Raw genomic sequence first — 15,413 nt, forward strand, 5'->3', positions numbered from 1 at the left:
CGTTGGGACAATTGCTGATGTATCATTCACACCATTTAATTCTTGATTGTATTCAAGTTGCAAGACATCATCCTCAATAGAAGTTTCTCCAGAATCAGAATATACAATATCAATAAAGAATATACTAACACACAAGGGATATACTCCAATTTGAGTATTCATCTTTTTCAACTGAACATATACGCGCACACCCATGTCGTTACGTATCTCCATGGCGTGTCGTCACCTTCAATAGTGTATTTAATCTTCATACACTTTTTTGTAAGGTCGATGTTCACTTGTACAGAAATCACATTAACTAATCAGAATATGAAGCATATTCCTTCTTCAACACTATCCCGTCAATGTTGTATTCTACATAACAATTCTCATTGCTCCATTTTCCATAATGCCGAATCAAAACACAAATAGTAGCCATGAATTTATTTTTTTTTGTTTCAGTCGTGAAATAAAGAAGAAAGAATAAACATTTTTTATATTTTAAACTGATCAGAAATCCTATAAGATATTGATAGAATGAACGTTTTTGATATTATAAACTGATCAGAATCCTATAAGGTATTGGTCAGTTACAATTTTAAAGTACCAAATTAGTGGGTTTAAGGGCTGAAAATATCTATTCAGTTACAGTTTAGTTTGAATGTATTTTTGTATTAAAAAAACGTGTTTTGTATTTCAGCTATTTTTTAACTAGAACAGTAGCTATTTTTTTAAATATGATAATTATAGTCATTTCAATCTAATAAAGCTCAAACTATAATCATTTATGTAAGTTTTACTTTATTTTATTTTTTTGTTTTGAAAACAAAAAAAAATTAGAGGTATGTTCGTCAAAAATACTCAAAGTCCAAACCCATCTTCTACTTGTGCTCTAAGACAGTGTTTCTAGTGGATGCACTTTCCTTGTCAGAAGTGTGGTAAAATCATCCAAGAATATTTATGGCCAGTACTGGTGGGTGCTTTGGATATGGTAAGATCGTTCATAAATTGAGGGGCTTCCTATCCACGGTAAGCAAGGTCAAGATGAAGCAGGCTCAGCTTAGAACTTTAGCAAGTCACCTGACTCAATATAGGGTACCTCATCTAGCACTGGGGGCAGACTGCATGAGAATAGGTATTATGCTCGTTCCCTTAATAGTCATTGATATGTTACGAGTCTTGTTAGATTCAGGAGTCACAATACTTTTCAAGATGGGTTGAAAATTTGAAATGAATCAACCCGATTTCCTACACGACAATCATTTATTTTTTATTAATTTTCAACATATAAAGCACACGAAATTATAAAATGTACGTAACTGCATTTATGATTCTTGAAATTTTAAATGGGTAGAGGACTACACGTAAGACTTTTGACATGCAACTCCATATGACAAGGGAGAGATAACCTAATAGGTAAAAAGGGCCACTTGGGAGAATGGAGTTTACCATATCAAAAGAAATATCATGCGGGCATACATGAGTTGCAATACAACAAATTCATAGTTTCTTCATTTCAACATTAAGAGACCTTTAGTATCTAAAGTAAATAATTGAAGCTGAAATTCTATGAATAACAACAAGAGGCAAAGCCCCAAAATCTGAAATTTCAATTCATAATAGGCTCTGTTTGGGAACTTTAGGATCATGATCAAACTAAACTAATCGAGTTTAGTTGATGCATTTTCAAATGGAGGCAATCCCCAATCGGCTGGGCTGAAATCAAGTAAAGAATTCAAAACCTGATCAGCGACTTGGTGATACTGACTATCCAACCTTGCATCTGGAACCATAACCACTGACCTGCATGTAGTAACATAAAACCCAAGTCAGTAGATGATAGCACAAATAGAGCTTTATACATTCCGATGACAACTATATGTTTGTACCTTCACTTTTCTCATAAGAACATTAATGCAATGAACGGGGAATAAAGAGACCAAAATGCAACCAAGTGATCTTCTATATCAATGACAATGAGAATATTCATGCCACTTCAGGACCCACTTGGCATACGTGTTACATCTACCAAAAGAAACCCTTATCAACAAACAGAACTTTGGGGATTTTAGTAGCTAAAGCATGTTATTGGCATTTAATCATGCCTCATATGACCCAAAATATGCAGAATTAATAGTAGCAAACAAATATGAGCAAGTTCAAAACTCATGAAAACTGCTAAAATTCCAGACCTGAAGAAATTATATTTAAGGAAAAACATAGCCTCATAGTACAAAGCAGGAAAACTATTAGCAAAACACAAGAAACCAGAGCAAACACCAAAAAGGAACCATGTTACAAGGACTCTAATGGTCACTACTAGCAGGAGATTTGGGTCTGCATATGTAAGAACCCAAACAAGGAATATTGTCTATCCATTACAGCCAAAAACTCGGTGCTTGTGTGGGTGTCATAGAAAATTCAGGGTCCCGGTGAAGTAGCAAATAGAGGCCAGTTGAGGATGGAATAATAGTACTATGTATCTTTAGATTATTGAATGATCCTGAAGAAGATTACAAAATCAGACAGAAAATTAAAATGGCAGGAAGCACTTGCTATGTTGATAGGTTCAAAGAGATTCTTGAAGTCAAGACAAAAACCCCAAACTAGGAGGAAGAAAAAAGCAAGATCCTGAATGAGTGCTCTGAATCCAAGTACCAGTCCAAAATCATATTGCTTTCTCAATTACTAGATGTCATCTTCAAAAGATTAACAACACCTACGAGTTAATCAACTACTTAGAGCCAAATTGTTGAGACATAAATCTAGATGAAATATAAAAGGCAAACTACATTTACATGTTGAAACCCATCAGTGTAACCTTTTGCACAGGATGTCAAGTACATAAGACTGCTGACTGAGAGCAAAATATTCATAGGAATAACTAAGACAAAAAAACATACAGTGAAAAAAACAAAATTAAGGATATACAGTTGAGCAAGCATTTACAGGAAAGTACAAGGAGAGTTGGTATCTGAACTCCTTAAAATCATGGAAAGTAATCATGTAGTTCTCTCAAGTTATTCTACTAGAAGAAATCAAAAAGATATGACCCGACATATTAAAATTTTGGGAAATAGACTTACATTCCAGCATTCTTGGCTGCGAGGACACCAGAGGGTGCATCTTCAAATACAAGAATCCTCTGTGGATCTACTGTTCCACCCTGTCAATATTAAACATAAAGAATACAGCTCATAGGCATCCATGATATCTCATAATTGACTACCTATACTGACCATATTTCTACTTTTCCATTATCTGAAGGATCTCTATTCTAGTTTCACAAATTACACCTAACTTTCTCAGATTTGGTAACAAAATAGTGTTAACTCGCATTTTCTTCTCTAAAGGCTTGTACATTCAGAAAAAGTAGTCTCTCACTGTACAATTTTGAGAACAGATTTTGCCTTTCTGTAGTAAAACATCCTAGAAATTTTAGATGTTATATATTCTCCGCTTCATATCAAATGCCCACCTTCCAATTTTATTTTATCCCAAAATAGTGTCCTTTCTAAAAAGAGAACTTCTCAAACATACTTTACCATATAAAAATCACTTGGGACCCAGTTTTTCTCTTTTGAATACACTGTCTATCCCAAAAAGTTCCCATGTTGAGTTTTGAATAATCAAAATACATATTTTTCAAACATAACTTCAGATAAATTTTTATATACATAAGGATAGTGAAAGTCCATGGAAGGAGGAAAAGACAAGCAATGCTCCCAGAAAAAGCTGGCAGCACCAAAGCTTGGGGTTGTTGAAATGATCAATGAAAGATTTCTTTTGGAATTTCCATCTGATATAGAAGTTGCCAGGGTTAAGATTGGTGAATGGAGATGGAAGAGACAGAAAATTAATCTAGTGAACCTAACTTCGCTGACATCAATGTCCAGAAAATACAAGTTGCGGTGATTCGAGATGGGCCAGGCTTGACAGTTTTCTGGCACAGCTCTGTGTGCCTTGATGCTGACGTATACTTAATTAGGTTATATTGGGGAATGGAGCAAAAAAGTGATATTATACTCCCTATGTCCCAATTTATATGACTCGCTTTCCTCTTTAGTCAGTCTCAAAAAAGAATGACAAATTTCTATATTTAGTAACAATTAAACTTTAAAATGCCTACTTTACACTTAATGAAATGATTTATAGCCACACAATCATCTATTACTTATTTTAGACCACAAGTTTCAAAAGTCTTTATTTCTTTCTTAAGCTATGTATTAAGTCAAACTACATCCCATATTACAATATCGTGCAGCACCTTTATTAGTTAAAGTTAAAGATGGCAAGACAACTGTAGAACATGCAGAGGAGGAGGGTTGGATTGATATGAGCGAGTCAGATTCATATATAACTTCCAGGATGGCAAAACAATGCAACATCCTAACAAAAATCATTGACTTTACTTTTTCATTTGGAAGATGACTAATGTGTTTGATCACTGCATCACCACAAATAGCTCACAGAGAAAATTTTCTTTTTTTAAGAAAATAACATTATTTGAAGTTTCATATAAGAACCAAGCCAACTGAAACAGGCATATTTGAAAAGTCTAGTCGGTAATATTATCAGTTAGACCATACTAAGAGAGGTATATGCAATACAAGACTAACCAAGAGAAGGATAAGCATCATAGCTGCGAGATCTCTCAGGATATACACAATCTAGAGAAACAAAAATCAGAAAATTACCTCAAATCTGTTCGCAGCTGCAAGGAATATATCAGGTGATGGCTTCCCTTGTTTAACTTCTGGATCATCGCCACGAACGATATGATGCATTAGTGAAAAAAGTTCACTGTGTCTTTGAGTTTTCAAATCAAAGTGCCGCGTGTGAGTACTGAAAAATGCATTTATATTAGTTCACTTTTTGAATCTTACTTCTGAAACATTGTCTTAGCGTATGTTAATTTTTACACTTCTACTTGCTATACTAATTATGCCAAAATGGTAAACTTTCTAGTGAACAAAACTAAAAGAAGATGACATACCCCGTAGCAACACAAATTGGTATCCCATTTTCATGAAGGTGATGAATCAAGCGGCTGGCCCCTATAACAGGACAAAAACTTAAAACAAGCAGGAAATTCATGTATGCTAATACAATTTTGCATTAAATGAAATTAAAAGACTGAAATGAACAATATGTAGAATTTATATGCTAGTCTTCATACTTAATATCCACTCTACTTCAGAAACAAATGTTTTAAACTAAGGGTGTGTTTGGTATGGGAAAATGTTTTCTGGAAAACATTTTCCTATTTTCTTTTGTTTGGTTGCAACAAAATGTTGGGAAAACATTTTCCCAAACGACTTGTTTTCCTAAAATCAGCGGAAACGACTTCCGTAACAAATCTGCGGAAATCATTTTCTGGAAAAGAAGACGACGCGCAACAAGCGAATTTCACCCCTCAGCATATCCCCTTGCCCACTCTCAAACGTAGTGAAGGAGGCTGTTTCTCTATTATTTCTCCAGCTTGTTCCTCTCCAACTTTAGGGTTTCCATTGTTGTTCTTCTCATTCATATTTCTGTAAGAAATTCGAAAGTATGCTTTCAATAATTATAGTTGTGCCGTTTTTGATTGCGAAGTTCTTCAAAATATTCATCTTTCACTTGCTTCTCTGCTGAAATACTTGCTCATGAGTTTGAATTTGACTTTATTTGGTGAATTTATGCATTTGATTCAATATTTTTTGGTAAATCTATGAATTGTGGCCTATTACTTTCGATTATTTCATATTTTTCTGGGATTTGACCCAAGTATGTTTGGTGTGTGTAATGTTATCTGTTCACAGATATGTAGATTTTTGAAATAGGATTTTAGATTCTAGTTTGTGGTTAAGAAATGGAAGATATGGAGGAGTGATGTTAAGGGTTTGAAACAGAGAAATGGTGTTGGGTCAGAAGGGTCTGATTGTTCATCAATGAATAATGATGCTTATACAGCTGCTGTTGCTGCTGTGGTTAGAGCTCCTCCTAAAGATTTTAAGGCTGTTAGGGAAGAATGGGCTGCAATTAGGATTCAAACTACCTTTCGTGGATTCTTTGTATTCCCTTTAAATTTCTTGTTTTTTTCCTTTATATTGGGTAATTTGGAGGAAAGACATTTCAATTCTCTGCTGGTTTTGATATTGATTTCCTCAAAATTGATCAGACGTTGCTATAAGCCTTGGCAGATTTTCTTATTATGTTATTTTCTTTGTTATATCATAAACGCAATTACGTTATATTGGTCGTTGGAACAGATGGATATGACAAACAAAGATGAAGATGATGCAATAGTTGGAGCTGTAGCTACATCTGTTTTAGCTTTCGGAGTTGCAATTAATGTAGCCTATAAAAATCAAAGTAGCATTTCTAGATAACCTTATAGGAATAAAGATCAAGAAAGGGAATTTTACATGAATAGTATTTTGAATGGAAGTGATATTTATTGTATAGGACAAATAAGGATGAGCAAGCATGTGTTTTATGAACTATGCAATGCTCTTAGAAGAAACAATTTTGTTGAGTTCAAGCAAAAACACGTCTTTTCAAGAACAAGTATTAATATTTTTAGAGATTGTTGGTTTTTGAACGATTTCGCAAGATTGGATCACACTTCTATAGGTCAATCGAATCTATTCATCGATGCTTTCACACGGTACTTCAAGCAGTTTTGAAGCTCTACCCTATCCTTATAAAACCACCAGATGGTACTATTCAACCGGAGATAAGGAACAACTATCGATATTATCCATGGTTTGCTGTAAGTGACATATCATTTTATGAAAAATAGTACATATTATTAACTTAGTTGTACATAGAATTATGTAGGAGCAATAGATGGCACACATGTGCTTGCATCCGTTCCTATTGAACAACAAAGTAGATTTCGTGGTCGAAAAGGCACAACAACACAAAATGTATTGGCTGCCATCAACTTTAATTTGAAATTCACGTATGTACGAGCTGGTTGGGAAGGATCTGCTCATGACTCTCGCATATAAAATGATGCATTAGAGAGACCACATGGGTTTCAAATCCCCCCAAGGTATCTTATTCAATCTAAAATAGTTTATCGAAAAAATTAGGTGGACAACGTATATTAATTAACTATGTCATGACTTTTTAGATAATTTTATCTTGGAGATGCGGGATATGGATTTCGTAAGGGATTCATTCCTCCTTATCATGGAGTACACTATCACTTACAAGAGTATAGTGATCGTCCACCCCAAAATGAAAAGGAATTATTCAATCTTCAGCATGCATCATTGAGATCCTCAGTTGAACATGCCTTTGCTATTCTCAAGCGACGATTTCGTGTAATTGATAATGAACCCTTTTGGGACTTTAAAACTCAAGTGGATGTGGTATTAGCTTCATGCATTTTACATAATCACATAATTCATTTGGAGCCTAACGACATGATAATTCAAGAAGTAGATGTGGAACCACTAGTTCAACCTCAAAATGTTCAAATTACTCAAAGCTCTCAAGGGAGTCAATGCTATCATACCCAAAGAGAGAGGCGTGAAGAAGGTAGAGAATGGTCGTCGAAAAGAGATGCCATTGCTCATGCCATGTTTACCGATTATGATAGGAGGAATAGGACACTTTAGTGTATTAAGATGTCTGACTGGAATTAGATGTTCTTAAAGAGTAGGTATAACTATCAAGTCAAAGTTCCTGATTTAATTATTAGATGGCCTGATTTTGTGAACTGTATCGTGCTGTTTTTTTAACATTATTGTTGTTTACTTTACCATTGGCTATAGTAGCAGACATAGATTTCTTTGCATTATTGTTTGCTTCTGTTGTTGTCAAAGAGTCATTTGTTTTACCAGTTATGGGATTAGATTGGGAGTAATATGTTTTTGTAGTGTCTACTTCAAAGTTTTGACTTCCCTGTTGAATGTTTATTCTTTTCTGGTCGCTTTGCTGAAATTGATTTAAAAAATCATCCGAATATTGTGTTCATTGCTCTAAAAATTGGTTGTGATCATTTCCTTGTATGGACGTTAATCACCCTGCTCCCTACTTGTACATTATGTTGGAAGTACGAAAGTAAACTTTCTTATGAATGTTATATGAGTGACTGCCTATATTGTGATATTACTTTTCTCACATGAAAAAAGTTAATTTCTAGTTTAAAAGTGGCTGTTTGAATCAGATTTTTAAACAAAAGCCTCAACTTGGAGAGTGGGGGAGTCTTTCTTATGTTTGAATGTTTTCTGTAACAGTAAACAATGGGCAAAAAAGGAGAGAAGCAGTTTAGGTGGTCAAAGCCAATGGAATATTTGATGTTGGAGATCTTAGCAGATGAAGTGAAGCAGGGAAATAAATCAACCAATCAGTTTAAGGTTATCTCATTCAATTGTGTTTCGAATGCCATTAATGAACAATTAGGAATGGACTGTTCTCCAAAGCATGTGGAGAATCATCTCAAAACGCTAAGAAGCACATGGAATATAGTGCAAACTCTACTAAACAACAGTGGTCTTGGATGGGATGACAACTTGAAGATGATTACTGCCAGTCCCAGAGTGTATGCAATGCATATTCAGGTAAGGTTGTTGTTATCAGTATTGACGTCGATTATGCAACTCTATGAATATTCAAGATATTCATGAAATATCTTAGATATTAATTTTGACTTGAACTCTGTTTTTTTGTTTGTGAGAAATTAAAGAGTTAAGGCTTTAGTTTTATAGGAAAAGAAGAAAAGAGAGAGGGGGTGGTTTTAGTTCTATATTTCGCCATTTCATGAAGTTTATGTTATAATTGTGTTATATGTTGATGTCTCTTGTTTAATACCATATTTTTGTCATTTATATTGTAGGCGCATCCTAGTCATGATAAGTTCATCAACAAGAAGATTTATATGTTTGAAGAAATGTCTCTTGTCTGTGGGAATGATGGAGCTAGGGTGATTGTGCTAAGTCATTTGAAGATATAGGCTTGGATTATAGTTCAGAGAAAGGTAATGAAGATGAGATTGAAGGACCATCTAAGGAGAATGGAGAGCAAGATGTGAGTAAAACTTCTCAAGTCAAGTCAAATCGTAAAAGAAATCATCCTTCTGATGTGCAAGATGTGGTCGGTGATATTTCAACAAAACTTGGAGAAGTGGCAGCGGCAATAAGTAAGATAGCTGATAGCCGATTCGATGTTACAAGGTTGTATGAAGAAGTTATGGCAATTGAAGGTTATGGGGAAGAATTCTTAGGGGATGCTTTTGACTATTTGGTACAAAGTGATACTTTAGCTAGGGATTCATGGCTTAAAATCAAAATCTTCGTAAGGTTTGGTTGGAAAGGTTCAAGCGACTACATAAATAGAATATATAAGTGAATAGAAAGACCTCTATATAGTACTACTATTATTAGAGGACTTGATATCTTTTTGCTTGAATTTGATTTGTGTGCTTGAGACAAAGTTGTTTTACATGTTTACAAATTGTTAGTTTGTTGATTTAATGGTGTTATTGAACTAAGTATTCACAATTATATTATTATGATATGTTTGTACAACTTACTGTTTGATATGTGTGTGGTGTACAGAGATGAGCAATTGTGCACAATAATGTGAAAAACTTCAAGGCTCACTGTATAGTATAGTGTTAGCTAAAAGTATGTACTAATGTATGGTACGCTGTTTTCAAGTTATTTTTTGATTAAAACGACAGTTCGATACATAAAATATCTTATATTCATTGCAAAATTAGAGATCTTATTTTAAAGGATTAGTATTTCATAGTTTGTGTAGAAATAATAGAAAAATATCAAGATCTAGTTGGGAGGGGGTTGGGGGTGAAAGAGCATAGAAAATTATTTTCCTAAAAAAATTCCTCACTCGCCAACCAAACACTAGAAATTGTTTTCCGGAAAATGTTTTCCACTCACTAACCAAACATAAGAAAACAAGTTAGAAATCAACTTGTTTTCCTAGAAAACATTTTATAGGGAAACAATTTCCATGGAAAACATTTTCCTTCATACCAAACACACCCTAAAATTACTGGATGCAAGAACTTGAAAACATATTATTCAAGAAGTTGTTGGATAGAATTCACATGTAAAGAGAATAAGGAAGAAGATTTATGATCATGTTGTAATTCTTGCAAGAGATTGTCAAGTTGATAGGTAACCCATCTTGGATAATTATGTTATCAAGTTCTGTGCATCTGGTAATGTAAGTATAGAACAGTTGTTTCTAAGGTAGAGTGGATATTAAGTATGAAAATTAGCATATACATGCTACATATTGACTTGTTCATTTCAATCTTTATGCATAGTGAACTCTCAAATGGTGAAACTATTGCAACGAGTTAAAAAGATGCAGAATACACATAATGAAAAGTCAAACTAATCATTTACCAATGCAATGGTAGGAGCAAAAAGAAACCTCTGAAAATCATTTCTCATGTTCGCAGCAAAAGGTTTTCCAACTCTGAAGTGTATACCACAAGAGGGTACTGAAGGTGTTTTCCTCGATATCTAGGAAATTATATGGTCCAAAATCACTTAAAAATGAGTTTTTCTTTTCTCAAGTTTCAAGGTTTTAACTTTTTTTTATCAAAACTCTGTTGAGGCTAGCTTGCAGTACACCTTAACTAAAATTCCTTTGGTACCTATTATCTCCCACTTGCACAGGTGCCTGATAACTCTACCGACCAAAACATAGACAAATTGGAAGTTTCAACAAGGGTTGCCTCTGATGAGATACGAATATTAATTGATCACGGTTGTTACTCTGGCTCTCAACAACTAGGCCATCCCCAGGGACAGTCTCAAGGCTTTAATATGAAAAATATATCATAAATGTTATGGAGGAACCTTTTATTATGCATCTAGAGAAGTAGAGATTATGTGTCCCTGGTTGTACTTTGGGTGAAGAAAGAAAACTGAGCTATTTCCATCAAGTAAAGAAAAGCCTCTCAAAAACTTTAAGAATCAAACCAGTTAAGTTATCCTCTGTTGGTAGTTCTTTGTAAAATGTGTATAAGCTAGGCCCTATTAGCAGGAAAAGATGGAGATAAAGAGTAAGGATTGAAACCCCATTAGCAGCTTGTGTATGTTCATTCAATATGGGTATCTCATCCTTAATAACTGGTACTTCCTCAGCAAAATTTGGAATGTTGAAGGATAAGATATTGCTTCAACAGAGATTCATGAAAACATATCCACCACCTTCACCGCTCTTTCTTTTTTCATAAATAGGAAGTATAGAATCCAACTTGAATATTGAAAAGATTACCAGATATAACAGAAAATGTTCCACCTGTCCCTTCATGTCTATTTAAGACTATCCAGAATTAAATTCAACATCTACTGGATCAATTAAACTTCACCCGTGCTTTTGGCACAAGTTATAAAGGTAAAAGTATATGTGGGAGTTGAATGCTCCAATACGGAAAGTAATAGGTAAAAAGTAGTATGATTGATCACAATTTTTTCTGGCCCTAAAATTCATCATACAACCAGAAATAATGATATTGTGGAGAAACTGATGTCTTACTTCATAATTTTGAGGAAACAATAGCCTGACAAAGGGCTCAGTCCTATTTGGATGCCTATATGGGAGGTAAATGCATAATATTTATATATATGTATATTATTTTAACGTTACAATGTCTATCCGTGTATATAATATGAAAATCAGAACTCTCTTTTAGAGGGAAATCATATATAGTACAGACTACAGTTACGTCTTCAGTCAAGAAGGTTATATAGGAAGTGAAGAAATCGATTTGAATATTTGATCAAGATCCACAAATTTTTGCCATTTAAGATAAATAGTCAATTCCATAAGTTTTACATGTTCAAATGTCTGTTCCTCTTATGAACAGAACTGAGGAAGGGTAAGAAAGCTGAAACTTGAAAAATGAATAAACAAAAGTATCCTCTCTTGTGCTTATTAAAATTGTACCTGGCATGAGGTCGCTTGTGGGGAACATTTTCTGCAACATCTCCTCTCTCTCTACCAGAAAATCTTCGGCTGTAAGTGAATCGCTTATTCCTGTCTCTTCAACAAAGACCCTGGCAGCCTCTATTGCCTTCTTCCCCATCATCTTTGCCTTGAGTGACCAATCAAAAGTCTTATTATACCTAGCAAGTATAATCTCCTGGACCTCCGTATAGAATTTCTCGGTGTCTGATAACAAAAGAAGAAGCCAGTCAACCAACATTTGTCTTCAAGTAGCATCTATTTGACCACACAAAGATTCACTTGTTTCTTTCCAATAGAATATAACAAACGGGAAAGGCCTGGTATATATGAATCTGCCCTTTGATCCCTTATGTTAACAATCTACCCTCACACCTTCTTACGGTTACTTATTTGCTTCCATCCTTAGAAGTTCTTTTATTTTCAGACTGCAGTGTCTTAATATATCAGGTGATGGGATAAGTACATATCAAATAATGTCTGCTGTGGTCAAACCACATAGGTATACACAAAAAGGCATAAAAGATGTGGCTGTATGAATTTTGTGGTTCTTTAAGTTAGATAACTTGGGTAGCAATAGGAAATCCGAATAAGAGAACACCTTAAGTAAAAAACTAAATAATGTCACACAAAATTCAAATGGACCAGTCCATGGATCATTTCCAAATCTTTAAGATCCCCTATAATAAATCAACATCGGTCTTGCTGTTGCTTTGAGAGAACAAGGGAACTAGATATCTTTTCTTTTTGGTTGATAAAGAGTGAACTAGATTAGTGAGCACAACAAACTGTCTTAGGTATAAGAGTTGATTGTAGTTTTGTACATCTCCAGAAAGAAGAATTCGTAAAAGATGACACAGTGCACAGTGGAAGGAACTTTCTCCGACTGTCCTATTGCTAATTTTTCCTCTACAGACACACACCAGTATAAGGTTTTCACTGACTAAAAATCATAACCACGTACAGGCAGTAAGTAATATATAATCTACAAAAAGAATGCAATTCTCTGCTACGGTGACATGCTTTAGAACCACCAATCCTACATAATTTATTGATTTTTCCAATTAGGAGAATATATAGTCAAAGAACTTATATTGTTTACAGAACAAGGTCAAGAACGGAATTCTCTGCTATAATGACATGTTTTCAGAACCACCAAATCTCTGTAATTTACTCTTAATTCCGCTTGATTAGGGAAAAAGATAATAAAAAATGCACTGTGTTTTCTTTGACAGGTGAAAAATGTCTTAGTTTTTGAGCATTTTATGCGCTAGATATGTGATGTCACATCAGAAAGACATAGACATACAAACGTGTACACGTGATTGAGGAATACACTTATCATACCCTCTCCACTGGAATGTGGAGTGGCATAGTCTATCTATAAAGAAAAGCATCACAGAATACACCAAAAGAGATGGTCTAATCGTCACAGCCCACAGGGACTCACTTAAAGTGACCAGAATTATGGATTTGTTCACCTATCAACTATAATTGACAACTTTTAGCATCACTAGCAAAGGCTACTTCAAAATGCAAATCAGATACTTCCTTCAAGCAGTGACTCAGTATTTTTCTTTTGGGCACTGCTATTTCACCCTTCAAAATGATTTTCTAAATTTTGAAAATGTTGTTGCATAATTACTTCAGTGGCCGTCTGAAGTCCCCACCCTATCTTTACAGATCCTAAAAGTTAAAAGTATTCTAACTCTTCATTTTCAATAAATAGTCCATTAGCATACTCATTCATCTCCTCCGAAAAACAACAAAGGCAGAACACATCACACTCAAATTTTGAATTTGACTCCCAATTATCAAATTAACAACATCCAAAGAACAATTTTAGCAAACGATTGCATACCAAGTTTACATCAATCATTCAGAAACTCTACTCACGAGCACATTACGCATTGGATTCTCAGTTCATTCAGCTTTTCGAAATAAAATTAAAGCAAAGATAGAGAGTAGGAGAGCAAAATGCAAGTGATATCTTATACATATTGATACCTAGAAGAAGTCCATCCATGTCAAAGATTACATGAGTGATTGAGCCTTTTCTTGCAGATGAAGTATCAATGCCTTGATTCGCCATATTTGAACAAAGCTTCTCCTCGCGATCTGAAAGATTAATTTTGGGTTTAATCGAGATTTAGCGCCTTTTCCTTTCTCTTTAATTCTTTATTTTGTTTTTCCCCTACATGATAAATTGAAATATTAAAAAGTGAAAATTTAGAAAAAAGAGTTAAACTTGTTTAATTTTTTAACTACATTATATTCTCATAAGTTTTTTTTAAATATTATAATTGACTATAATTTATTAATTAATTTTTCCTTTTGAATTGGCAGTATATAATATTTTCGTAAGGCAAGAATAAATATACATAAATTATTGACTTATTATACGTTATATAATTATACAAATATTTTAGTTTTAAAAATCTTTTTAATAGAATCAGTTGCTACATAACTATTAAATCTAAAAGTGTTTTAAAATAAAATTAAAATTTCACTTATTTTGGATATGAAATTATATCATTTTTATACTTGTGTAATATTTCATAATATTTTTATAGGAGCATGTGACTCTTAATAAAAAGTCAAGATTCAAGTAGACTTAGATTAAACTTGGCGAAATATCTCACTCATATCACAATATTGGGATATAGTTAAGTTCAGTTAATCAAGTAAAAAATATTTTTAAACATCGTTAATAATTGAGAAAATCAGAAATAGAAACTAAATTAACAATTCACATAAATATTTTATACTTAAGTCTTCTGTGATCATTTTATGAGTATAGTCGCCTGCTTTGAAGGCAATAATTGATCGTAAAAAATTGATAATGAAGAGTCATAGCATCAAGTCCACACAAATATTTGATTGCTTCAATAAATTTCCCCATTTTTCTTTTATTCATACTCTTTTTATATTTATTTTTCAAATTCCTGTTTTAATAGTCAAAAATATATATGGCAAAAGTAATGGAAATAAAATGGGAAAATAATGACACCAAGAATTTACGTGAAAATTCTTCTAAATAAAAAAAAATCACGAGCCAAGAGGAGCAACTGATATCATTATAGTAAGAATTTTACACGTTGTAGTCACGAATACAATACTCAAAGTGACTACTACACACTCAAAAAGAACAACACTGTTTTGGTTTCCACCTTAATAATATATCGCTCACACTCTATTTTTCTTCACAGACTATTTTTCTTGTATAGTCTATGGAATACCTCACTTTGCTCTCAAAATGATTTTTCTCTCTAATTTGGTGTGTTCTACAAATGAGCAAGAATGCTCTATTTATAGAACGATAAAACCATGTTTATGTCACTAATGACATACGTAAATATAGCAAAATCAAAAATGGTTGCAAATCTTACCAATTTGTCAATCACTAAATCTTTTATTTTCAACTCCAATTACTATTCTTTTTTAACAATTGCATGTAGCAATTAAATAGCTAAAGTTGACTAAAAAATGAATGAATT

At 33.6% G+C, this 15,413-nt stretch overlaps 1 protein-coding gene and 1 pseudogene across 2 annotated transcripts; one reads left to right on the plus strand and one right to left on the minus strand.

Moving 5' to 3' along the window:
- Window positions 1–1,392: 1,392 nt before the first annotated feature.
- Window positions 1,393–14,101, minus strand: LOC107032142 ((DL)-glycerol-3-phosphatase 2). 2 transcript variants are annotated; one of them, XM_015233717.2, is made up of 6 exons: window positions 13,924–14,100; window positions 11,899–12,123; window positions 4,976–5,036; window positions 4,677–4,824; window positions 3,066–3,145; window positions 1,393–1,782 (listed from the first exon to the last, which is right to left on the minus strand). In XM_015233717.2, exons 1-6 carry the CDS (start codon window positions 14,006–14,008, stop codon window positions 1,641–1,643), a joined length of 741 nt encoding a protein of 246 aa, XP_015089203.1. In that variant the 5' UTR covers window positions 14,009–14,100; the 3' UTR covers window positions 1,393–1,640. The 2 variants fall into 2 exon arrangements, with proteins under 2 accessions (XP_015089203.1, XP_015089204.1); XM_015233718.2 differs by lacking the exon at window positions 1,393–1,782 and adding an exon at window positions 1,867–2,004 and having other exon boundaries at window positions 13,924–14,101.
- Window positions 6,551–9,459, plus strand: LOC114074182 (annotated as a pseudogene).
- Window positions 14,102–15,413: the final 1,312 nt, after the last annotated feature.

Source organism: Solanum pennellii, chromosome 10 (genome assembly GCF_001406875.1).
Source record: "Solanum pennellii chromosome 10, SPENNV200".
NCBI lineage: Eukaryota > Viridiplantae > Streptophyta > Magnoliopsida > Solanales > Solanaceae > Solanum > Solanum pennellii.